This window comes from Octopus bimaculoides, chromosome 4, assembly GCF_046866305.1.
Source record: "Octopus bimaculoides isolate indiv1 chromosome 4, ASM4686630v1, whole genome shotgun sequence".
NCBI classification, from domain to species: Eukaryota; Metazoa; Mollusca; class Cephalopoda; order Octopoda; family Octopodidae; genus Octopus; species Octopus bimaculoides.
In genome coordinates, this window is record NC_142931.1 from 41657499 (window position 1) to 41685224 (window position 27726).

General features: G+C 34.6%; 3 protein-coding genes across 5 annotated transcripts in view; 1 reads left to right on the top strand and 2 right to left on the bottom strand.

The window, feature by feature from the left end:
• Positions 1–15070, bottom strand: part of LOC106883713 (katanin p80 WD40 repeat-containing subunit B1) — a 53849-nt gene extending 38779 nt beyond the window's left edge. The window contains exon 1 of the mRNA XM_014934825.3: positions 14842–15070. Within this exon, the coding sequence (XP_014790311.1) occupies positions 14842–14875 (34 nt within the window). The 5' untranslated portion in view covers positions 14876–15070. The remainder of the gene's footprint in view (positions 1–14841) is intronic.
• A 70-nt stretch (positions 15071–15140) lies between these two features.
• LOC106883717 (UPF0598 protein CG30010) lies at positions 15141–23909 on the top strand. Its single transcript, XM_014934828.3, has 3 exons — positions 15141–15374; positions 22487–22535; positions 23333–23909. The coding sequence occupies exons 1-3, from the start codon at positions 15228–15230 to the stop codon at positions 23767–23769; spliced, it is 633 nt and encodes a 210-aa protein (XP_014790314.1). The 5' UTR covers positions 15141–15227; the 3' UTR covers positions 23770–23909.
• Positions 22276–27726, bottom strand: part of LOC106883716 (AKT-interacting protein) — a 35238-nt gene continuing 29787 nt past the window's right edge. For all 3 annotated transcript variants that reach the window (XM_089350655.1, XM_089350656.1, XM_014934827.3), the window contains exon 9: positions 22276–26956. In XM_089350655.1, the coding sequence (XP_089206781.1) occupies positions 26861–26956 (96 nt within the window). In that variant the 3' untranslated portion in view covers positions 22276–26860. The remainder of the gene's footprint in view (positions 26957–27726) is intronic.

Below are 27726 nucleotides of genomic sequence, written 5' to 3' on the forward strand. Positions count from 1 at the left end.
CATTTAGGAGATTTGCACTAGAAATATCTTGCAGCAATTTGAAACCTCAATCCTTATATTCATGACTCCTGCACAATTCTTGCACATGCCACAGTTATGCCAAGTAATAATAATACAGCTCTACAAGCCATGAAAGTCAATTAGCTGGCATATGATAATGTTACATTTTGTTTACCAACTAGCTGTAACTGTATTTAAGTCTGCATTCTAATATAAAAAAACATCAGCTTGGAGTCTGGTGCAGTCACTGGCTCTCCAGACCTCAGTCAAACCGTCCAACCCATGCCAGCATGGAAAACAGATGTTAAACGATGATGATGAAGATGATTATAAAGATAAATATTTTTTTTGATTTAAAAAAAAAAACAACGTATCTTGAAACTCATCCACATATTTATTTCATGCCCGTTTCCCATCCCGGAATGCATTGGGTGGGTTGTCACAGACCAAGTCAGTTCTTTTTTTGAAGTTATTACTCTCCTTCATGCATCAAGGAACCATATCTTGCTCATTTGTTTCATTAAGCATGGTTCCTCTGGTTAGATGCCATTCCTAACACTAACCTCTTTACAGAATATGCTGGGTGCATTTTATGATAGTGCCAACACTAGAGAGGCTGTTGTACCTTCAACAAAACAAAGTAAAAGAGTTCTCTCAACCCCTACATTGTCTCTGCTCATTCACCAATCATTTTGCAGAGCACAGTGGGTTGAGTTTTATCATAGCACCAGCACTAGTGAAGTTGCTTTGTACCCTACAAGACAAAAGAGGTCCTCTTCACACTATCAAGGAACTATATCTTGTTCATTTGTTTCATTTGACATCATTCCTATGGTTAACTGTCATTTCTAACACTAACCTCTTTACAGAGTGTGCTGGAAGCATTTTATGATGATGCCAACACTGAAGAGGTTGTTGTGCCTTGAACAGAACAGAGCTAAATAAAATTCTTTCAACCCCCACATTATCTCTGCCCATTCACCAATCATTTTAAAGAGCACAGTGGGTGAGTTTTATCATAGGGCCAGCACTAGTGAAGTTGCTTTGTACCCTACAAGACACACAAGGTCCTCATCACAGTTGTCTCATTGAATCAAGGCAATAGGAACAATAAAGTGTGCTGGAGAGAGGGTGAATGAATCTTAAAGACATAATCAACCCACTCACATTTTGAAATATATGCTGATATTATATTATTAAAACAATGATAGTTTCAATAGATCATATATACATATATTTGATTAATAAAGAAATTTATAGCCGATTAACATTCTGAGAAAATTCCTATAAAAATATATTCTAATGATCCAACTTGCTTAGACGACTATCTGGAAAAAAAAAAAAAGAAAGAAAGAAAGAACGAAGGAGTAACATAACATTCCATCTTAATGAATTCTATTAGTCAAACAAAATTTCTAACATTTTTATCCTATTACTTCAAATTATAATCATCATAAATTTTCTTTTCTATGTCAGCATGAATTAGAAAGGTCTCACAGCCTTTTACCATTTGTTGCCATCCATCATCATTTAGCACATACAGGAGAGAAGAACTGTATGAAGACATAGCCAAGTGGTTAAGAAGTTTACTTCACAATCACAAGGTTCAATTTCACTGTGTGTTATCTTTTACCATAGCACTAAATTAACTTAAGCCTTGTGAATGACATATCAAAACTTAGGTGCATCATGAGCCCAACGACTCATAAGAGCATAGCGTACGTGACTGAGATCACAACACCTCCACCTGAATGGGACACCAGTTTGTTGCAGGGTCAACACCTGAACCTGTTGTTGGAACTTATTTCAGTTGAGAGGATTAAAGCGAAGTGAAGTGAAGTGTTTTGCTCAAAAACACAATGCACCCTGCAGTCTGAGAACTGAAACTATGATCTTATGTTTGTGAGTACAACACCTTAACTGCTTGGTCACATGCCTTCACACAAAATTAGGGAGACAAAAACTGTGCAGAGAAGCACATCGAATAAACAATACTAAACTGGAATACTTCTGTTCAAGGTTCCATGTCTGCTTTGACATGGTTTCTATGGTTGGATGCCCTTCCTAACACCAACCACTTTACAGAGTGTACTGGGTGCTTTTACACAGCATGGGTGCTTTTTACATGGTACCAGCACCTACCAGCCTGCAAGATTAGGGATGCTCAGCTGGAGAGGGTCACAGGGGAAAAGCCAGTATACAATGGGCAACCATGCTTTTAATTAGCTTGACGTGTCTTTTCAAGCACAGCAAACAATCAGGAGTCTCAGTCTCCTGTCATCCCTTCTGTGAGTCTCGACACCTGTAGATCCTTTCTCACCACTTTGTCCCACATCTTCCTGGGTCTACCCCTTCCACATGTTCCTTCTACAATTAGAGATTGGCACCTCTTGATTCATAATTGAATATTTATATATTATATTTTAACTTTTATCTTTTTACATGTTTCAGCCCTTAAGATGTGGCCGTGCTGGAGCACCAGCTAAAAGAAATATAAAGTTTGGATACCATAAACTAACATAGAGATCTGTAACAAAGTCAAAGAATAACTTTTATAAAATTATGAGCATTATCGAAAACATTACAATGCTTTTCATATCCAATAATATATTTTAAAATAACATCATATAACCTGCCATATCCCAGTAATAAGGTTTTCATCTATTTCCTGTCTTTATATTCTCAAATTACTTAACAACAGAGTCAAACAGAATTAGGGTAGTGATGGAATCATGCCCACATGTAAACTTCAAGGGAGAAATAGGAAGCTGGTAACATTTTTATCAAACACTAAATATATAAGTGAAAAAGGAATTAATAGATGATTCAATTCACTGAGCATTTGATGTTACATAGTACAACAGTTGTCTACTTATTCAAGACTGAAAGCATATATATATCCAGCAATTCAATTGAAAAATATCAATAATTCTGAATAAAACAAAAACTAGTAACCTAATTTCTAACAATTATCTAAACACTTTGTGACGGCTCTGTATTTTCATTATGTATTTTGCACACAAATTTCACCTAAAGAGATGCTATAAAATTTGAAGTTACTCATTAATGTAGCTAGTGATATAGTATAGAATTGTAAGTACTTAGTAGAACAAATTCATAATATCATTTAATGTGTGCTTTCCATGCTAGCATGGGTTAGACTGGAACTGATAAGCCAGAGAGCTGCACCAGGTTCCAGTCTGATTTGGCGTGGCTTCTATGGTTGGATGCCCTTCCTAATGACAACCACTCTGAGTATAATGAGTGCCTGTTCAATCCAGGTTCAGTATTTTACTCATACTGCATAAAGATGATCCCCACCTCTTCCTGAGGTTCATAGTTCTGCGAGCTGCACAGTGATCTCAGTAGCGCTGGTAGCAGGGAAAAAGCATATGGTACATGTTGTAAAGTGGTTGGTTTTGAGAAGACATCAACCACACAAACCAGACCAAAGAAGCAGTGGAGCACAATGTAGTCCTTAGACCTATTGGTTCCTGTCAAACCATCCAACCCATGCCAGCATAGAACAAGGATATTAAACAATGATGATGTGTGTGTGTATTTATATAGGGAGACAATTGTGTTAGTGTCTCCTTATCTTGACTTATATAATGTAAACAAGTGTCAGCATCATAAGAGTAGTATCATTCATTTCCAATCTTCTGTGAAGACATGTCCAGCCAAGGGCAAATATTACCCTGCTTGGAAACAAGTGAGGGTTGGTGACAAGAAAGGCATCCAGTCATGGAAAATCTGTCTCAAAAGATTCTATCTGACTCATGCAAGCATGGAAAAACAGATGCTAAACTGATGATGATGATGATATAAAGATTATGAAACATCATTACCTGAGTGAAAAGAAATAAGCTAAAATGTACAGTTGAATGAACACTATAAGCTTGTGAGAAATGCTGACTAATGTGAGAAAATGGTTAGGGTTTTAGAGAGATTACCTACTGTATACAAGTAAAATAATTTACACAGGTATTGACATATAAAAACAGCTGATGCATGCTGAGAGTGAAACTGTTGCAAGATGATACAAGTAACTGCAAAAAAAAACTTGTAGCCATCATCCACATATGCTTGCATTGGTCCTCTCCAGCACAATGTCTGCATACTTATTGTGGTTTTTATCATCTCCCATTTGAAGTTGAACTCCCTTAGCTCAACTTTCAATTCTCATGTCTTCCTTTCCTGAGGTTCCTTTCATATTGCTATTTATCCAATTGTCATTTTCTACATGCATCACTTATGTCCAAACCTGCTCAGTTCCTCAGATAGCATTCTGCATCAGATTTCTCTCATACCAAGTAATAAGGTAATAAAATCAAATTTAAGATAACGCAAACATCAAACATACTATTGAAAACATCCAGTCAAAGCATGACAGCATGGAAGAAAGCAAATACTAAATGCTAAAATAATTTACAGTAATGTACTGACAAATTCTTTTCCATATGTGCCTTACAAAGAGAAGAGGGGGCAATGAATGGCAGAAACCACAGAGCAACAGATAAAACAACATCCAGTATTTAGTTACATCTCTTTATAGTTTGCATTCAAATCCCACTAGAGTTCACTTTCCCCATTCAGTGTTCCAGGGATGATGAAATAAGTACCAACCACCCACTGACTCACAGATGTAACATCTTTTGAGAAACTCACACACGTAATATGAGACATTTTATAAGGACTAAAAATTTGAGGTATCCCACCTCTTTGCTGAATAATAATTCCCTTTAAATTTTAGCCTATAATATACTAACCAAATTATTACTATATTTTATTGAGTTTGCTTTGTAACCATGTGGTTCAAGTTCTATCTCAACTGTATATCTTCTACTATAGCCTCTGGCTAGCTGATACCATGTAAATGGGATTGGTAGATGAAAACTGTAGGGAAGCCTATATGTATGTGTGTTTCTGTGCAAGTGCGTGCATGTGAATGGTGACATTTTACAGCTTCACATGTCACTGCCTAAGCTAAATGGTGATGTGATGTTTACATTCCCTGTTGACATGACAGTTCATCACTCTTGACTTTCAAAGATCAGAGGAATCAATACCTTACATGAAAAGCAGACAAAAATTGGTCACAGGAAAGTCATTTGGTTGTAAAATGCTGCTTCAAATAAGTCTGTATCCAGTCCATGTTAGAATGGGGAAATAGATGAAAAACAAACAAATATTACTGGTCATAAGGCACATGTGTATGAAAGGTAAGGTCTCTAATTCAACATTTTCAGGCTGAAACATATTACTTGACCTGCTAAAAAACAACAGCAAAAACAGTCAGCTGCATATCTATCCAAAACCTAATTCCAATAATATAATATCATGAGGTTTGATAACTTAGCATATCAGAATCTCAACATGTAAATGAAAATGTATATGCTGTTGTCTTTTCTTGAATGTGCAATTCTGTTGAACCAAGTCATGTCTTAAAGTTTACAAAGAAAAAAAAAACCTTACTTTTCAACTTAGGATACTTAGAAAAATCTGTTATACTACCAAGTTTTCCACAAACTAAAACCTAAATTTTACAATCCAAGGATCAACACCAAACAAAGGCTACTTGGGGTATATAGAATGCATCTTATAGGATTTCTGTGAAACCTAAAACATTGGTACTTCAAAACAAATACCTTTCAGTGGGAGTTGATGAATACTCACAACACCTTTCGTGCACTTCATTGTGCAGATATCACTACTCAAGCCATTGTTTATTGCCTTCAGTTAAGTTCTTTAGCTGGAACAGTTCTATATACAGTGATAGAGGTACTCAATTCATAACTAAAGTAAGTTACAAATTTTCTAAAACAATAAACTGAGCAGATTGGAACCACCCTTTGGAAAACAAGGAGAAATAAACAATGTGAGAGAATTGATATAGAGACAATATTGAAGTCAGTACTGTTAGCCCTAAAATCACAGAATTTTCCAGAATTTCATTGGGAAAATGTTCTTCACTAAGTGCTTCAATCAGTTCAGTCATTGCTGCCCACAAGACTACTCATAAGTTTTTCTCTCTATACATGCTGTTCGCCAGTCAGTAGCTACCTACCTTCTTGATTAATTTCTTCTAATCCCACCTTTATTAAGGACATGTGAACAGTGACTCCTTAGTAGAGAAAGCTGAAATACTGGAATGTGATGGCAGATTTACTTTTGTTCAGAAAATTATAGCGTAATAGACACAGACTCCTTCATGATTAATCACAATATCTAACAATTCCACGAGCAAAGCTGGTGGAGTTGGACATACCACATCTTAACCTCAGTAACACTCCCAGTTCTCATTCTTCAGTTCATGACAAAATTGTTTATCAAGAGGGAGAAAATGAAATTACTTCCCTAAACCATACCATGCCTATCACATATTAATGGACATTGTCATTCAAAGAGATTGATCAAGTTGCAAGAGAAAATTTTGTTTTGATAAGGAGGGGGAAATCTGCATTCTTTTAACAATTCTTTTCTCAAGAGGAAGATACAGTTCAATCTAGGAAAGAGTGCAAAAGGAAAAGCAATAAGATGCCCTCCTTGTCTGTGATAGTGTTGCAAATAGTATTGTCTGATACATCAGACTCAACTATAAATTAGATACAGTTGTAAATAGTATGGAGGAAAGTATTTTCTATGTCAACTTTGATATTTTTCAAGTTGTAACAGTTTTTTGAGGAATGGGGAAAGTGGTACATTTCAGTAAACGTCTTAATTTGAAAAATTTGTTGCCCATTTACTGTAATACGCTAGCAATCTTTAGAAGTACGGATTTTAAGACATTTAAATGGAAGCAGCCTAACAGGATTAACAGTTAACCTGTGGCCTTCAATGCAATACCCAAGAAATATTATGTGAGCGTGGAAAATAGATGTTAAATAATGATGATTTTACCAAAAATGTAAACTCTTTTTTAGATATATTTAAATCTCCGATATATGACAGAAATGCTTTTAGATTTCTGTCATGATCTTCCTTAGAGTTACTGCATAATAAATGAGGTCATTTAAGTATAAATAGATTCAAAATTATTCAGTGAGATAATTTGGTTCATTGCTCAAGAAAAAAAAATACAACATTCTGAAGGCTAAACAGGAGTCATATATACCAATATAATTGTCCCAAGGCTAGAAAAGCACTTAAAGATGGTCTTTCATCACTTACAGCAGTTGGTTGTAGACTTGTTTCATGTCAACCTAGCTAAAATATGTATGCTGTCATATGGCATGAATTAACTTGTCAATTGTAAGTACTAGCAAAGCATCAAAATGATTATGAATATTGATATGTGGTAGAAAAATCAATGACAAGTTCTCATTTGTGAGTTTTGTTTTCAGTTCCAACAACCTGTGCAGGGTCGATGTATTTGGTGAATACTACTTAATAACTGTTACAGTGAGGTCGCAACATCACAAGGTGAAGAAACAGAGTTAGTAAGGAAAACAATTCAACACCACTAAACCAAAACATCCTAACACCAAACAGCAGTTTGTCCTGAAGATTTGAAATTGCTTCAGTGTTCTTGCTGGTACAACTAAGGGTGATATCTTCATTAACACCTAGTAGAAGGTGATCAAGAAAATGCCTGTTGGAGCAACAACCAATATCTTAGGCTATAAGAAGAATAAGAACCAGAAATGGTTAAACTTGGAACATGGCAGAAAACAAATGAAAGGAATTAACTGAAAGCCAAGACATTGGGTACCAAGTCACTGAGATTCTGGGAGCAATTCCAATAAGCCTATAAATTCAAGAACACAGTGGTCAAAAGGACTGCCTCTGTATGGATATATGATCTTTTACTTAGGAAATAGTATATGAAGCTGAGTGAGCTGCAGATAAGGAAGAGATGGATATTGTTCACCAAACAGATCTATGACAGCAACACCAGCTAGTCTGAAGCAAAAATGACAGTATTATAACAAATGAACAAGAGAAAACAGCAAGATGTGCCCAACATTTCCAGCTAGATGAACCTGCAAACCCCCAACATACACAAGATATTCTTTACATCACCATTAATCCCCTACAGCAATTGAGATCAAGGAACCTATTAATGCCATAAAGCGCAACAAATCACAAGTACTGAATCTAACCATGAAGTGAAGCTTAAGAAAGACACTGTCACAGTAATATAAAGGCTGCTTGATCTCTTTAAGACCATCTAAAAAATTACACCATCCAAGAGACTGGACTAAGGGATGGATTGCTAGTGTTCTCAATAAAGGCAATTTACAAAACTATTATAACTGGCATGGCATCACAAGCTATTCTACTCTCAGCAAGTTTTTTTTGTTTTTGTTTTTTTTTTAGAGGTCTTCAACAGATTGGATCTTCAGCTGACAAGCTGAGAAAAAAAAAAAAGAGAAGTGGGATTCAAGAAAGGTAGTGGATACATTGATAAAATCTTTACAATGAGGAACATCATCAAACATTGCCTTGAGTGTAATATACCATTGTTCATAAATTTCAGTGTTTGGAAAAGCTTTTAATAGTTTGCACTGGGAGTGATGTCCCTGAGACCACTGACTGAAAAAGTTTGTTCTATAACCATTTTGAATGTAGTGTGATCATTGACAGACATTCTCTGGATGGTTTTCAGTAAAATCCAGTGTACAACAAGACTATATCTTCTCTGCCATTTTCTTCTTAATTATCATCAAGTAGACCACAGGTAAGAATACATGTAAGCCTAAGGGTATTCAGTGGATGCTTTTATCTCATTTAGAAGATCTTGACTATGAGGATGACATGGCTGTCTTCTCAAGAAGAGATCACTTACATGAAAAAACTAAGCCACAGAACAGATAGGTCTTACCATCAATACCTTAAATACCCAAGTCATATGCATAAGTAACCCAGTACTTATTACTGCAAGTTGTAGGCCACTTGAAAACAAGAGGGATTTTACACGTCTGACAGCCTTATGAGCAAGCTCAATGAAACAAAATGGTTCATTCAAGCAAAGCTAGCAAAAAGTTGTGAGCATTTGCAAGATTTCAATCAGTCTGGAAAACCAATAGAGTTTCGCACCATTAGTTTTAGTACAGAAGACATTCTTAAACATTTTCCATTTGACATTTTTAGCACACAACACAAAGCTGTTAAAACAAGGAAGTACCATCCAAGCAAAAACAGAAAAAGAAAAAACATTTCTACAACCAAACAAAGCCTGAACAAACCTGCTTTACAGCAGAGCACATATAATCAGGAAAATGAAAACAATGAGCTTTCATATATATGTATATATTCATTTGTTTGTTTTACAGCTGCTTTTTCATGCTTGCATGACTTACATGAATATATTATTGAGGCACTGTTTTACAACCAGATGCCTTACCTGTCACTAACCCTTACCTATTTTTCAAGTAACAGATCTCTTATTCCATCAAGATCCATAGGCTCAAAGCAAACAAATGATTTGTTGACACAATAACTGACAACACCACCACCACTTGAATGCCACAACTTTTGTACAAGTGAGTGAAAATGTAAATCACATATATTTACATATGAATACCAGTTTCCATCTTCTAAATCTACACACACAAAGCTTTGGCTGGTCTGAGACTGTAGTAGATGATACTTGCCCAAGGTGCTGTGCAGTGGGACTGAATCCCAAACCACACAACCATGCCTACACCTTATATATATACACACACACACACACACACACATATATATATATATATATATATACACACATATATATATACACACATATATACACATACATATATATATATATATATATACACACACACACATATATATACACACATATATATACACATACATACATATATATATATATATATATATACACACACACATATATATATATACACACATATATATACACATACATACATATATATACACATACATACATATATATACACATACATACATATATATATATATATATATATATATATACACACATATATATATATACACACATATATATACACATACATACATACATATATATATATATATATATATATATATACACACACACATATATATATACACACATATATATACACATACATACATACACACATATATATATATATATATATATATATATATATATATATATATATATATATATGCGAGTAAAAATAAATACAAAAAAAGGGGTTTTGTATGATTGTGTATAGAGGAATATATTATTTTGTTTAAAAGAGTTCCAACACTGTCTGTTTTTTATGTTTTATTTATATTCCTGCAAAACCAATGTGGGATATAGAATATGGAATATACAATATATAATATAATATACAATATATAATATAAAATAAAAATGGATGGTACAATGAAATAAAGTATTGAATGTCTTATTGAATAGATGAAATATTGAGTGTTCAATATTAAGGATTTAATATATTTAATTCTTTATATTGAACACTCAATATTTCATCTATTCAATAAGACATATTCCATATATTCAATAAGACATTCAATACTTTATTTCATTGTACCATCCATTTTTATTTTATATTATATATTGTATATTATATTATATATTGTATATTCCATATTCTATATCCCACATTGGTCTTGCAGGAATATAAATAAAACATAAAAAACAGACAGTGTTGGAACTCTTTTAAACAAAATAATATATATATATATATATATCATCATCATCATCATCATCGTTTAACGTCCGCTTTCCATGCTAGCATGGGTTGGACGATTTGACTGAGGACGGGTGAAACCAAATGGCTACACCAGGCTCCAATACACACACACACACACACACAATTCAAACCATGCCAACATGAAAAGCAAGTAAAAAGATGATTTCATTAATGGAGGTTTTGAGAAAATTCACTTGGCAGTAGTAACAAGAATAACAGCAGTGGCACTCACAAGCAGTTATATATGTAGCTGAGCAAGAATGGAAGCAGTTTTTACAAAACTGCTTCTACTTGGGGGTTTCCCAATTAGAGATAAGGCTCAGTCCCAGAAGGAGCTGTGACACATTTGTGTCACAACATATTTTGACTCCTTGCTCAAAATATTTGTTCATGTGTGGGTAAGGAAAACTCTGATCTATAGTAACATGGCTAAACTGCAATGTGCAGATAATGTGCAAAATATTGACTCAAAAGCCCATGCTTCAGTACAAAACCAGCACACCAAAAATGATAATCAGGTTCATTGTCACCATCAGAGGAGAATATGGGTAAGTAATAATCACAAACATAGTGAAAAAGAAAATGTGATCAGCATGGACTTACAACCCTCAGGACCACCAGATTATTCTAATATTTATACCCTGTTGTGTGCAGAGATGAGATGAGATTGGTGGCTTCAAGCAGAAAATCCAGTTTTTACACTTGCAGCAGAAAACTAGCTCAAGAGATTTCTTTCCCAAGGTACTAGAAAAAAACTGAGAAAAAGAAAAGGTAGCAGCAACAACAGGTTCCAGAGTGTGCCTTTAGAACAGTACCGCCAGTGAAAGCATTGAAAATGCCTCCACAGCAATACTAGTGCATTAACTTGAAAGGATGAAGGCCAAGTAGAAGCTGAGACAGACTGACAAATCACTGTAGGGGTGGGGGTGAAATAGACACATGAAAAAAGCCAGCCCTATCAGGAAACTGGAGGAAATGCCTACTCTTAGAAACTCATGCAAATTCACAGCTGTCAGATGAAATAGCATTAAACTATCCAAATTTGTATTTGAGTTACAAGACAATCAACCATATCTGGAGAGACCAGAAAACTGGAAGTGCTTGAAAGATAGAGTTTGGGTTAAAACTATTCAAAAAACATACATAAACATGTAAAACAATTTTCCCAGGCATGAAGCCTTTCAACACTGAACCCACCAAAGAAATATTTAATGGAACTTTAAAAGAATTCTTGACCACACTACAATGCATTGCTGGTGGCAAAAAGAGTCATGGGGCACTCTAGGCCATCTTAGATGTTGTGTCTATCATGTCTCTTTAATTTTATGTTTTGTTTTGATTATTATGTATTTTATACAATCTTGTGAAGGCGGATAGCTGTGTAGTTAGGATAGTTGACACTCGATCATAAGGTCATGGATATAATTTCTGGGCCAAACAGTCAATTGTGTCCTTGAGAAAGACACTTCAGTTCACATTGTTCCAGTCTACACATTTGTAATGAATACAAGCCAGGTGCTGATGAGGCTTCACTCTTTAGTTTGTCGCATCTTGGATGTTTTTGCTGGGTCAAGCAGGGACCGAGAAAGTGCCTATGTCTGCTCGTAACTACATAGACAACGAAAGCAATTAGCGAAAGCATGGTACACACCAGGCCATACTTGCTGGTAAATGACGGTTGGCTGCACTATACCGTATAATTTATTTATACTGTGTTTTTATCTATTTTTAATACATTAACTGAAGAACGTTCTTACTCCTCCCCTCATTTTCATATAACTTTGTTTTGGCCATCCTTACATGTTTTGTAACCCCGCCACCCCATATGAGGATGCTTAGCTGTTTCAGGGCCCTGCATAACGATCACCTTTGGTAACGCCGCAAGTTTTTACGGCTGCTTTAAAAATTGGGCGGAGGTAAAGAATACGCAATCCACCAGTTTTCCGCGTAACCCTAAACACCCAGTGTGCGTGTTCTTTAACTTCGCCAAAAAATGTTTAGAGGAATACACCAATAATCACTGTTGCCGTGTGTAAGCCTTTTGACTCGTTTTATAATCTTCTCATTTACTTGCGTACATTATATTCTTAATTAAACGCACTACAGTATATATGTTGAGCCTTCGTGGCTAATAAAAACTATCATATAAAGCGATGAGTTGGTAGAATCGTTAGCACGTCGGACAAAATGCTTAGCGGTATTTCTTTCGGCTCTTTGTGTTCTGAGTTCGAATTCTGATGTCGTAGGATCGATAAAATGTGTACCAGTTGAGCACTGGGGTCGATGTAATCGACAAACCCACCCTCCTTAAAGCAGCTGTCCCTGTAGTAAAATTTGAATAATTATTCTTATATAATGACGAACCTATAATTGATCAATTTATAACATTGCTCTACTACCTTAAAAAGGAGTATCAACTAGTATAGTTCAACCGATGGACACCAAACCGTCTGAGATCACCTCAGTATCTATGATAAAAAAAAATCCTCATCACAGTTCTATACCTTCTGTTCTAAGTTCCGGTGTAATAAATCCTCCCAATTTTTGGATAATTTTCAAAACTAATTAAAGCACAAAGGCAGTGTAGTTCATTTGAAATATAGATACGAACGAAAGAATGAATTAAAACTCTCGTGTGGTCTTAATTTTCTCCATTTATTCCAACATCATCTCTTTTAATGATGTGAAGGAAATCACAAAAGACATCTAATTTTTACGTACGAAACTACTAAAAGCGTTGCCATATGTTGTTTAGCCCAGGGCCAGTCTTGACCGAGCAAACCTATGCTCAAAGGCGTTGTAGTTGTAACTATTTCTTTTTATTAACAGGCATGGTGTATCTAAAGCTACATTATCTAATGGGGTCCTTCCTTGTATAGAAACAGTCTGCTGAGTTTTGAAAGATTTGATTACAATTTCCAGCAGGTTGAGTTCAAACAGGCTCTCACTTGTTGGCTGAAGCATTTAATATATTGTAGGGACAGGCAAGACTGGTGAGACTTGCCTAAACCATGCAAACATGAGAAAATACCTTCCATAAAACGGTCAATAATTTTTATTGTATTTCAAACTAAATGTGTGATTTGTAATACAAAACAAGGCTTAATTTTGTACAATAGACGTTGTTTATCAATAGGTTCGATCTCACATATTCATTACTAGGAATAGTTCTACATAAAAAATCACACCGTTTCCTCTTAATCATAGAATATTCATTCTGAGACTGCTTCATAGCTGTTTCCATATAATTCTTCATTTATGCAATTCAATAATTTACGCAAGACTCATTAAATTCTTCCCTGATCAACCGAGATTAGCAATCTACTTCCGTAAATTCACCTAAATAACAACAATTATACCCATCAACAAGTGGCTTTTTAATGTCCCGATTCATAGCTAATATTCTCGGTGTTGTATCACCGTTGTAGTTTAAAAAGGCAGTAAAGCTAGCTTTTTTTCTATATAGATTAACTAAAACTAGAAGAAAAACAATTAACGTATTTGCTTTTATATTTTATTGAAATACTTTCAAAATTTACGTTAGTAGAATAAAAGGTTTAACGAACAAAATGGTAGAGTGGAGAAATTAACAAATGGTTGACTTGTACTTCATTTATTCTGGAAGGTTTAGTGGAAACGCTAGATTTTACTTCAAAACAAAAAAGAAAATAAAGAAAAACAAGAAATATAATTGTCTGGAAAACCATATTATCATTTAAAATGACCTCGAACGATTGTAAAATCGAATTCACTTGACAACTGAACAAGGAATCTTATATCAAAATCAACGAAGTAAGATATAAATTGAGAAGAAAAAAAACAACAAATGACTGAACACGAATATTTCCTGAAGAAATACAGGTGTTGACGACACATACTGGTAAATGAATCATTGGTGAACGAGAAAATAGCTGCACACCTTTGCTCAATCATTTCAAAATATATAGAGAGGATTTGTCGTTTCTTGTGTATGATACATGAATGGTTTTCATACAATATATATTTCTATTAACCGATATCAGATCGGAACGTGAGTAAGATTTAGAAACAAGTAAGTATTCTAATTTAAATCAGGTGGCAAAGTTGAGCCAAAAAATAAATATATACATTACAGAGGGAAGAGTTGTAACGAGAAGAAAACAAGTATAACAGATGTCATCTTGGAAACAAATCAGATACTTACGTAGCTTAAATACACGCTCCTGGTCTTCGGCCATCCTTTACTAAATTAGTGTTCGATTTCAGTTGTTATAGTTTGTTGAAACAGTTATAATAACCAGAAACGTACGTATCCATTTCGCATCGAAACCAAAATAACTGTAGTAATTAAATCACATTTGAAAAATTACGAAGTATACAACACCTTTGTTAATTATAGTTGAGATTTACTGATCCTCTATCACTAACCAAACAACGTTTCATAATGTTAGTTTTGATTGGTTATTTTTAAAATAAATATTGTGGAAGTAGCCAACCGAGCTTCTTGAATTAAGATTACTTTGTCAGCCTTGCGCATGCTCACTCCAGCAATATAGCGCCATCCCCTCCTTCCAGGTAATAACATTGTTTATGCTTTATACAATGTTGGAAACACTTTTACGATCCCGACTGTCGGCGCCTTTATTCCGCTCATTCAGAAATCTTCATTACATTCAAGGCCAATCTCCGGAACCCAACATACGAGAATACTTCTATTATATCGATCACCAAGGCCAGGTTTGTTGATAATGATTACCTTTGACAAAATATTCCATATAGTTATTAACCTTCAGATGTCTTATTTTTATGTGTTGGTCATGTTATCTTGATCTATGTTGATACTGTGACAATGTTTTCATGATAGAATGGATTATTGTTATATAATGATGAAATAGATTAACTCTGATATATAACTCAAACGTAATTATTGATGATATGGAATGTTATCAGATAATGGTAAATAATGGGTTGAATGTTGCTGTTTAGAAACCATAAGCGAACACTTGTTACTTTTACTTCTGTTTATTTTGACAGTGTATGTATATATATATATATATATATATATATATATATATATATATATATATATATAATTAAACTATGGTGAAATTAAGTTGTAGAATATATCAGAGTTTAAGTAAAGGTGAGTCCCCAATAGCCGTTGGAACCGTCTTGAAAGTTTGCCTTGTCCAAATGGTAACTTCTTAAATATGTTGTGTGAAACCGTATTGGCGGATCTTCCATTATAAATTCTGTTCATATTTAGGATGCATTGTAAGAAAATAATTTGCTCCAGTATTTCTCTGGTACTTTATTCTATCGCTTCCTGAAGGATGTAAAGCGAAGTTGCAGGTGGAAAATCGACTTCGTAATGAAAAAAATAATGAGTCTACCGGTTGGAAAAAGTTTTGAGACTATTACAAAACTGTTTTGAGAGATTGGAAAATAAGCAAATTAAAGATTAAATGGTAAATTTTTTGAGTAACACCCGCACGATTTTCACTAAGAAAAAAAAAAACTGGGATTTTTTGCGTGAAATCAAGTACCCTGACCCCTAATCCCTTATTTGGGTTCGGAAAAGGGGGAGAGAGGAATCATTGGAATTCTTTTTTTTTTTCTGCTTTAATGAATTCCTGTGACCTCCTAATATGCTGCAAAACCCTTTTAGGGGTCCGAAAAACGGGGTGGAGTGAGATGGAAGCCTTGGAAATTTAACCCCTCCCCTTGACCAGCACGATTTTCACTAAGGAGAAAAAAAATCGGATTTTTTGCGGGTACTTGATTCCACGCAAAAAATCCGAGTTTTTTTTGTTTTTTTTCCTCTAAGTGAAAATCGTGCTTTGGAAAAAAAAGTGTGTGGGGGGGGGTAAATTTCCGAGCTCACCCTACCCCGTTTTTCGGACCCCAAAAAGGTATTTTGCAGCATATTAGGAGGTCACAGGAATTCATTCAATGAAAAAAAAAAAAAAATCCAATGATTCCGCCCCGCCCCCCCCTTTTTTTTTCCAAACCAAAATAAGGGATTTTCAGCATATTAGAAGGTCAGGGTACTTGATTCCATGCAAAACCCGATTTTTTTTTTTTTTTCCTTAGTGAAAATCGTACAGGTGTTACTCAAAAAATTTACTGATTAAATTTCTTTTCTGTTGATATAGATTTACACTGATCAATTGTTTAAAATTGGGAAGCTACTGAGAAAGCAATTAACTCCTAATTTAATGCACTTGACATCTCTTACATTATTCTAGTTCATCCCAAATAGCTACATGGGGAAAATACTACAGGTATAAAACAGGTGTTTCTATAATGTGTATATGTCGGGGAAGGGATCAAACACTGCATAGAAATTGTAAAGGTCAGTACAAGAATGGCAACGAGGTAAAGCTATATTTCAGAAAAAGGTTTCCTTTTTTGTTTGTTAGAACGAAATATATAAATTATATGCTTTAACTGCCATTGAAAGGCTGCATGTAATCATTCGACTTACTAGAAATAGTGACTAAAAAACTCTCTCTCTCTCTCTCGTTATACCCCTTTGGTCTTGAAAAATGAATGGTCACATTATATAGTGTTATTATGAATATATCATAGCTGGAACGCTTTTGATAGGCCTCTCCGATAAGGGCCAACATAAGATTAAAAAACAGCTCTAAAATAAATTGTTTTTCTTAACAGCTCACGTTCTTTGGAAAGCGCTAAATTATTAAATGTCTTTAAAATTTAATTCTTTCGCACTTCATTATCTTCATTTTAAGTCCTTTCAAGTTAAATTTAAATGTGTGCAACATCACAAAGACCTGCTGTGATCGCATGTAAAATATGTGACATCCAGTTACGGTTTCCTTAATATTATCGCAAACTGGCTGAGACTTAGCAATGTTCTCATGCTTATAGAAATTATACTGTAGTGGTTGATGAGCTTTGTTTTAAGAAATTTCCTATTATATACCTTTTACATAAATCCATTAAAATTTGACTGCAAAGATTAGGTTGTCACGTGGTTACAAGATAACAGCAGTTTACATATAGTCTCATTGAGCTGAACAATGACTGAATTACCAGAAGAAAGGTCTAAGAGCACATACTACTAATCATAGTTGGGTTTTAAACTTGTCCTGTTTGTGTTGTCACTGAACTTTAGTGTTGCTGAAATTTTGAATAGACCAATGTCGATGAGGGCAAACAATATCACATTCATGCTTATTGATCTTCTTCCGTATCTTACAAGCCAAAGAGAGAAGCTTCTAAGTTGTCACTCAAGCTCTAATCAAACACTTACTGCCTTAAGGTAATACACATTGGATAATGTAGTTCTAGATATATTGTGTCTGAAGTTAAGACAGGATGGTCATGGTTAGAATGCTATGATTATAGTGCATCCCAGTCAGAGCAGACTTGGAGCTACACAATAGCATGAGTGTTTTCAAATGTCAAGACAAACAATCCTTTAACCTATTAGCATTTAAACCAGCCATATCCAGCCAAAAAGCTTCCACCTGTTTTCTGCTCAATCTGGTCAGATCTGGCCTCTCACGCCTATCTTATAATACTATTATAAAAATAAACAGTCACATCATCAAAATCTTAAAGCTACAATTAAATCCATAATAAATCCAAACTATATGAATAAATGTTACATTTGAGAGTAACCTGAATGCTAAAGGGTTAAACTCTTCATAATTCAGACCATTTTTCCATAATGAAACAAACTTCTTATCACACAGCCATGCCTGTGCCTACATATATTTATGGTAGACTCTCCTGTAATAAATGATCGCCTGACTGGCCTTCATGCCGGTGGTACGTAAAAGCACCCACTACACTCTCGGAGTGGTTGGCGTTAGGAAGGGCATCCAGCTGTAGAAACTCTGCCAAATCAGATTGGAGCCTGGTGTAGCCATCTGGTTTCACCAGTCCTCAGTCAAATCGTCCATGGAAAGCAGACGTTAAACGATGATGATGATGATGATTCCACAACTTTATACTGAACAACCTGCTGAGATGATGTTTTTTTTTTATAGTGATCAAATGTTTGTCCTTTACGTTAGCTCACTCCCTCCATCACATCGGCATTGCTTGTACAGGTGCATGGTGTGCCACATGTCAGGTGTTGAAGTAATTGCAGAGCAATGTGAAATAATGTGCTTTTGCTCAAGAACTCAACACACTACCCAATCCAGGAATCAAAACCACAATCTTGTAATTGTGAGTGCAACACCCTAGCCAGTAGGCCATGCATGTCCATACACACATTGGGATTCCACAGTTTCCATCTAGAAAATTCACTGACATTGGTCAACCGAGAATTGTAGAAGACACTTGTTCAAAGTACCATGAAGAGGAACTAAACCAAAACCATGTAGTTAAGAAGAATATATATATATATATTTATAGAGAGAGAGAGAGAGAGACCCTAGAAGAATTGGGCCCCTACATCGATGGGAGCAAGCATTGCCAGCTGTGCATAGCTGAACAGGCAAGAATATTAAAGAATTCTCCCAACCCAGGGAACATCTTAAATTCCAGAATGGAAGTCAAGCCTGCTTACACTTCAGGAGATTAATACTGAAGTCCTGGAACCCACAAGCTGACCACGTCGACTATGGATAGCAGTCTAAAGGAGACAATCCCTTGCGCTTAACCCTTTGCTCATGCATTTAACAAGTAGCTACAAGGTTTTTTCTCCCTCCACTTTGAAGAGGTTATAGGCCATGGCCATTAGGGTCTGAAGAAACACTGTAAGGCTAAGTGTTTTATGGACGTGAAACTCAGGGTAACCCCATAGACACACCATAACTATCTTGTAAGTATGTGTTCACCAGGGCTCAGTTCCCAATCCCTCCCAATTTATCATAGTCCTCCATGCCATTACTGAAGAGTTTACAACAAGGTACCTGTGAGAATTCCTTTATACTGATAACCTTGTCCTAATAACTGAATCTGTAGTAGACTCAGAAAAGGAATTTCAGCTGTGGAAGCAAAACTTGGAATCAAAGGGCCTTAAAGTTAACTTAGTAACAATCAAAAATTTAGTAAGCAGGAGCTCCTACCTCTACTGGCAATTAAGGGTGAAAGGTAGACTGTATGATGCATGTGTGCGAACTGCCATGCTACATGGCAGTGAAACATGGGCCATGAATGCTGAGGACATGCGTAGGCTTGAAAGAAATGAAGCTAGTATGATCTGCAGGATGTGTAATGTCAGTGTGCATACATGACGGAGTGTAAGCGCCCTGAGAGAAAAATTGGGCGTTAAAAGCATCAAATGTGGTGTGCAAGAGAGGCGACTGCACTGGTATGGCCATGTGTTATGTATGAATGAAGACAGCTGTATGAGGAAGTGCCACTCACTAACTGTCAAAGGAACCTGTGGAAGAGGTAGATCCAGGAAGACATGGGATGAGGTGAAGCATGACCTTTGAATACTGGGCCTCACAGAGGCAATGACAGGAGACTGGGACCTTTGGAGATATGCTGTGATTGAGAAGACCCAGCAACTAAAGTGAGATTGCAGGCACGCATGCCCTGTTAAGAATATCCCTGATGCACCAGGTGATATGATATGCTTGAGAAGACCTGTTGAGTCAAATAAAACCAGCATTGTAGCTGGGGCCAGTGCCCCTTGACTGGCCCCCGTGCCGATGGCACATGAAAAGCACCATCTGAATGTGGTCAATACCAGGTCCGCCTGACTGGCTCCCGTGCCATTGGCACATAAAAAACACCAACTGATCATGACTGATGCCAGTACCCTGTACTGGCAGCTGTGCCGGTGGCACGAAAAAGCACCATCTGAATGTGATTGATGCTAGGCCCACCTGACTGGCTCCAGTGCTGGTGGCACAAAAAAAGCACCCACTACACTCTTGGAGTGGTTGGCATTAGGAAGGGCATCCAGCTGTAGAAACACTGCCAGATCAGATTGGAGCCTGATACAGCCGCTGGCTCTCCAGACCTCAGTCAAACCGTCCAACCTATGCCAGCATGGAAAATAGACATTAAATGATGATGAAAACAGACAGGTTGCTACTTGCATCAGGAAAATGATAGTTATAAAAGGTATTGATAGAAATTCCATAGTTTGCCAGTGCAAACTATGGACACAAGAGGTCCAGTGGAATCACAGAAAGATTAAGAGAGAGAGAATAGACTTTGTCTGTGGCAGGTGCACAGAAGAAATAAGAACACACTGGAAAATAGTTTTCTAAAATATGCAGGAAGCTCACTAGATGTAGTAGGTAACTTCAGTTACTAGATGATTTAATTAGCAGTGGAGGAGAATGTTCCGAAAGCATGTTGCTGGAATAAAAACTGTTCAGAGAGCTATTATATCTTTTGATAATGAAAGTCTTCTCCCTGAGTGAAAGGCAGATTTTGTGATGCTTGTGTACAAACAGTGATGCTACATGGTAATGAAACATGAGCCATGAAAGTAGAGAAGACTAGAAAGGACTGAAGTTAGCATGCTCTGCTGGATATGCAATACCAGTGTTCATATATGACAAAGTACTAATGTATTGAGAGAAAAACTGGTCATAAGAGGCATCATATGTAGTGTGGAAAAGAGAAGACTGAACTGATATGAACATGTGATATGTATGGATGAGGAAAGCTGCATAGACAAGTGCTGATCACTAAATGAGGATGGGGTCTTTGGTAGGAGGTCCAAGAAGACAAAGGTGAAAGTAGTAAAGCTCAACCTCAGAGCTTTGAGCCTCATGAAAAAGATGACTAGCGATTTGGTGTAGTAGAGAAAACCCATCCACCTCAGCAAAAATGAAGTCCTAAAAGCATATCATTTTGTTTGTGCTCCTGCACTGAAGCTATCCCAACAATTCATCTTCCTAACACCCATCACTTCTAACTGTATATCAATCTCAGTTGCTGTAATTGTATGAGAGCAGAGTTGTACTTGGTGAGGGAGTTTGGCCTAGTGGTTAGGCTGTTGCACTTGCAATTACTAGATTGTGTTTGATTCCCAGACCAGGTGATGCATTGTGTTCTTTAGAGAAACACTATTTCACGTTGTACCAGTTACCCTTTCAATCAGGGCTAAATGTTGGCCTGCTCACCTAGCCAGCGGGTTGGCATCGTTTGAAGGCTAAAATGATGCAAAGTGCATTGTGACCAGTGATGTGTAACATCTGATAGTCTGGTCAGTCATGTGCTACCTGTTTCCCCTTTCTTTTGAATCACCTCACCATGTTGAATGCCTTGCATCCTCAATATCATCCCATTCTACTATTGAACGCCACCTCATACTGGCTGTTGTCTCCACCTCACTCTTATTACACTCCTTCTACATTTAATATGACATTTTTGCAAGCAAAACTTTAGTTTCTTATCTCAGATTTATAAGGAGAATAAACTGGATGTTGTGGCCCTTATACCTCTTGCAACATTGATTGCTGGGGAGAAGTGTTTATATGAGAATATGATTTATGAATCTTTGTGCTTCCAACTCAGAAAATTCAGGAATATATATATGAACTTTAAAATTAAAATGTAGTCTTTCAGTTTTAATTTAATTTTTTCAAATAAATAGAAACAGAAAGAAACAATATTGAAAAAAAAATTACTTAAATTTTTTTGTGTGAAAATATAATGTTCATGCAAGATTAAAAATAAAATAGTCACCTTTCTGATTAATTTCTTTATTGCAAAAATCAGTTCATTAAAATATAAATAAAAGACCTTGTTACTTTTGGCTTCAAATAAATATGGTGATCATTTCTTATAAATTCAAAATTTGGTTTGATTCATTTTATTGAAGCAATAATCCTGGGCTGTCTTAGCAACCTACACAGCTTTTCCATAATCTTATTTTTTTATCCATGTTTATATTTCAGTTATTTTTACATGATGCTAAAATAAAGAATTTCACTTCTTGCTTCAAAGGTAAGTTTCCAGATTAATCTACCAAAATGAGGTATTTTGATCAAAAGCATTTTAAATAAAAATGTTTCAATAATTTAAGTATTTTTACATTGATTTTCTTGGTAGTGAAAAAAACCCTGAAAAGTTTTATGTGATTTTAAGCCTAAAATGTTGATAATTTGAATATTGTTATATATACTTTTTCATATGATTTTTAAAATTTAGCAATTACCTTTGTCATTTTTCAATGATTTTTGCTTACTAGACTATATTAGATTTAAGATGATGTAAGACATTATACCAATTTGGTCAAAATAGAGCATCCACTTTATATGATACCTACATGAGTCTTTTATCCCTAAATTGTTGTCAGTAAACTTTCTGATATTTAATAATGATCATTAAATAGTCAGGCAACCACTATATTTCTTACCCAACATTTTGCAATAGTTTGAACCTCATTTTTTTTAAGGGAAACTGTTTAGTAAATTATCATTGAAAAATCCTGTTTTATAGCTTTGAGCAGTTGGACATAAATTCTGTAATGTGCAAGGCATAAAACATTCAGATAGTCACAGACAAACGCGAATGTCCTAATCACTAACAGGATCTTTCGTACTGATAGAATGATCCATGTGCATTGTGTTCATACCCATCATACACTGAATACATTTCATATTCATTTGCTTTCTCTACTCAGTTTAGGCTTCATTTAAGATTTTTCTATCCAATTACAATTCCCACAAGCCAAAAAGTTGTAGCTGTAGTAGGTGATTGAATTTATAGTTGATCTTCATAATAACTATATCTTATTTCAGAAAAAAGATTTATTGAATTCTTCTTCAAACGACTTCGTTTAAACAAGACAGGAAGGTATACTGATTTCCCATATATTTCTCTGTGTGGCAGAGAAAGAAATTTCATCAGCTGTGATGATAAGCCTATTGTTTATGTTGAGCTTGTAAAAGACTCAGCAACTACTGACTATTTGTATTACGGAGGGTATAAAGCTGATTTAAAAGTTCCCTTTGAACCCTCAGAATTATGCATGTTACCCAGCAATGGTCGGGTGTATTACCCAACAAAAGATATTTATGGAGGAATTGGACTAATCAAATCTAAAATAGCTATAGAACTGAGTCAGTATTTTGTTTTTGAGAATGGTGAATTGGAACCTCCAACACATATAGATTGGAATAATCAAAGACATGAACTTTCTAATAAACTTCTTCCACTTCTTGTAGCAAAAGATTAAAGAAAAATATTTTTATATTTTATTAGTGCTGGAAATGAAATAAAGAAAATCTAAATTATTTAAAAAAAATATATATGGAAAATGTTATAAATTTTTATTTTTGAATTTGAAAAGAGAAATCAGATATCCATTAACAATTAGTGTGTGTGTTGGTTGTTTTTTTGTTGTTTTTTTTTTTATATAATATCAATCATTTGAATTCATTATTACATTGTGATCAGAAATTACAATAGGTGATATTTAAGTCAACTTATATTTTGAATCTTACCAACACTGGAAACAAAAAGAAATGAGTTTTGCCTTAGCAAAGAAGTACTGAATGAGTTGCAGTAAAATATCTCAATCTAGCAATCTATCTCATTTATCATTTCTGTTAAATATTGATTTCTTTCAATGATTCACAAGATTAGATTGAGAGGAGTGGAGAAATGAAGTATGACCATTGAAGCAAAGAGGAAGTGAAATGGTTTCATTTGGAAATTTAAACTAAAATATGGCCCACTTAGGGAAATCTTGCCTTTTGCACTGCAAATGTTGCTACTTCAGTGAACTAAAAGTTACAAAATAGGAAACTGTGGACATGAATGATATACAATTTTTAAAAAAACTATATATTGCAAACAGTTTAGGAACATTTGTTGTGGAAGGGATTAATAGATACCATTCATTACAAAGTGGTCAACTAAAGTCTAGCTTTCTGTTTACACAGTGAAATATGAACCAACAAAGGAACCTGCATATTCACTCAACCTGCTACAAATATCAGCCAAATCATCCTCAATTTATATCCCGTTGTGTTAAAAAGGGAGAGAGAGAGAGGATACTAGATAATCCCCAAAAGAAGGGACAATCACTTGAATTACCTTTGTTTATAGCTCTGCTCAATCAAAGTTGACCTGGAGCTAAACAACACAGTGAAAGAGAATTTATGGTGTGTCTATAATCAAATTGTTGTGTATAAAATGGTAAATGCATGAGGAATTGACATTTCATATTAATTCTTTCACAAACTTCAGGGTTTTACAAAATTGTATTTAATTTCAGCTTCTGTGACCATTAAGCAGATAACATTTTCCTCCTGTATTAGACATTGACTCGTCAAATTGACAAGTATCAGCCTCCTACCACTGATACCATCAATATTTTGAGTTATTCAACCCTCTTTTCATTAATGAGAAGACAAATTGTGTTTCCATCATTTAATTTTTCTTTCTTCAGTAAGGTTATAAGCAATTTAGAAAATATCTTAATTTTGTTGAACCTGACAATTTTTTTACCCATTTTTCAATCTTCACAGTCCCACCTACACCCACATTTGAGAAACACTGAATTAATCTATTGGTGAGGTTCTTAGAAGTTGTGACATTTGTTCCTGACTGACTGTTGGATTCATTCTCAAAGAATATGACTTGCTGCTTTAAAAGACATCAAAAAGCAGCAAACCCAAGAAAGGAAGCCAAAAAAAAAAATTTAATCTTCTTGGCTATGTTGCTTCCATATCAATTCTGCTTTCTTGGATAGACAGCAACAATAATTTGTCAACATTCATTGACAAATTATTTACAAATGGTGAAAAAAAAATAATGAGTAGGAGTAATGTCATCATTGTTTTACATTTGCTCTAACATGTTGACGAGGTTTGGACGGTTTATCAGGCAGTGTTTTACGGAGCGTATCCTTTTAGTAGCTTATTATGACAAAGACATGATGTACCAATTCTAAAAGTGAGTTACAATAATTTTCTTAAATAAAAATGGCTACTGAGAATTACAAGCAGTTTCGAAATATAAATAAGGCTTTTGAAGTTACATGAATCCAAACTTACAACCTTGTGATTCAAAGTTAGATGGCTTACATTTAGTACAGCATGTATGCTTAAATATTCAATTACACAAAGTGTGGGAACATAGCTAAATGTGTGCTCATATGAACAAGAGATGGTGTGTTTTAAGCATCAATATGAACAGCAAAAACATGAACCATGTATTTATTGCTTGTTGAGTTACTGCATTACTAATTAGACAATAATTCATTTGTCATTCCCACTCCTCAAATTAACTGGGATATTAATTTTTATTAATTGTACTATTTTATCGTTGTGAAAATTTTAGGCTATTCTACTAATTTCCAAACTTTAGTTTTATGTTTGCAATGAGACATAACATAAGTCAAAATTGAATTAACAGCTAATGTAAATGATATCAGGCATTATCAACACCATTATAAACCACAAAATAGTAACAGACATACTGTTACTAATTTCTCTCTGTAATCTATCATATCATTTACATCAAATTATTAACAGTTAAATTCAAAGATAGAGCAACTTTATATGCAATCATTGAGACAATGATATCAAAATCACTTTTGAATAACCTGGGACCAAATATCAAATGCCCTAATTTTAACTCGTCATGCATTCACTTGAAGATAATATTCACAATGGTCTCAAGAACATTTGAAATTCTGCAATAATCCAGTGTAGTGGACCTTTGATTCAACTGTAAGCATTCAGCCAATTGTGTATTTAGAAATATTTAATAGATACCTACTCAATAAGAACAACGTTATACACAGCCCACTATAACTATGGAATGCACCATCCCTAGAAATGAGTGTAGTAAAAAAGTAATAATAATTGACAAAATATGGTGTAGGAAAATAAACAGTTGTAAATGCTATAAATAATATGACCTATGTGACTGTGTCAGTAACAGGTAACAAAATTAAAAGTAGGCTAAAGAAAAAATAGATGAGCTGATGTATTTAGTAGATGAAATATCTAACTAAACTGGCAGTTTTGAATATTACATTTTAAACATATTCATATAAAAAATTAACTTCCAATAATATTATCTAATAAATTAAAAGTGATTTTTATTAAACATTATTCCATATAAACAAATTTATCAAACAGTGCAACACTTTTTGTTTTTTGCTTTTTCTTTTAAGTTTATGATACAAATATCTATAACAATCAGCTCAACAGTGTGCTTCAAATTTATAGAGGGAGGAATCTTCAATTGAATCAAAGACCAAGGAAATGGTATGAATGCAGTTGTTTGTTACCAACAAATAAATAATGATATATTCATGAGAAAGTAGTGTCTTCTTTAGAAAATATCTGAGAACTCTCGCTATTCATCCACGATAGTCCAGATGAATTATCAGCCAAATTTGGTTTGTCCTAAAATGAGAAAATAAATTTTAAAATGTTGGCAGTTGTATTGACAGAACACTATTAAAGAGTGCTCACTATGCACTATTAAATAAACTGGGTTGTTAAATTTATATTGCATTTCAACAACTTTTTTGTACAATCATAAAACAAATTGAGAGCATTTCCTGAAGTTTATAAAAGTGTTTACAAGATTTTTAAAAAATGCAAGAGGATTATAAGGAAAAAATTCTTTCATTTACAATTCACTTAGATCAGGGGTTCTCAACTGGGGTCCACAGTAATTTTTCAGAAGCATGAAAAAACTGTGCTTCAGACCAGTAAAGTTTATGTGCAATAAATTGGTTATACTTGTGTATTACACAAAATATTTTATCAATTACTTTCACAAAATTCCTAATAATATTTAATTATAAAAATACACCAGGATTTTTAAACATCAAATGGTTATGGAGGTCCTCCCAAGGAAAACATTAAAAGGAATCCATGGACAAAAAATGGTTATATTGATTTTTAGTGAGTTATGTAAAAGACTAATGGAACCTAAGTTTAACCCTTTAGTATTCAGATTTTTCTGTCAAATGTAATGCTCATTTCTTCACATTCGCATGAATTAGTTATGCGTTAGCTTTGAGATTTCAATGACAGGACTGTTTATTTTTACAATACTATTGTAGGATAAGTGTGAGAGGCCAGATCTGGACAGTTTGAAGATAAAACAAGTAGATTATTTTGGCCAGTTTATAATGGTAAAGAGTTAAAAATCTAATTGTAAGTGG

Excerpts from the sequence above, each read along its gene's own strand:
- LOC106883717 (XM_014934828.3), top strand. The coding sequence starts at position 15,228 with ATGCTTTATACAATGTTGGAAACACTTTTACGATCCCGACTGTCGGCG. Across the intron at positions 15,375-22,486 it reads ATATCGATCACCAAGGCCAG|TTATTTTTACATGATGCTAA; the intron begins GTTTGTTGATAA and ends TTTATATTTCAG. Across the intron at positions 22,536-23,332 it reads TTTCACTTCTTGCTTCAAAG|AAAAAAGATTTATTGAATTC; the intron begins GTAAGTTTCCAG and ends ATCTTATTTCAG.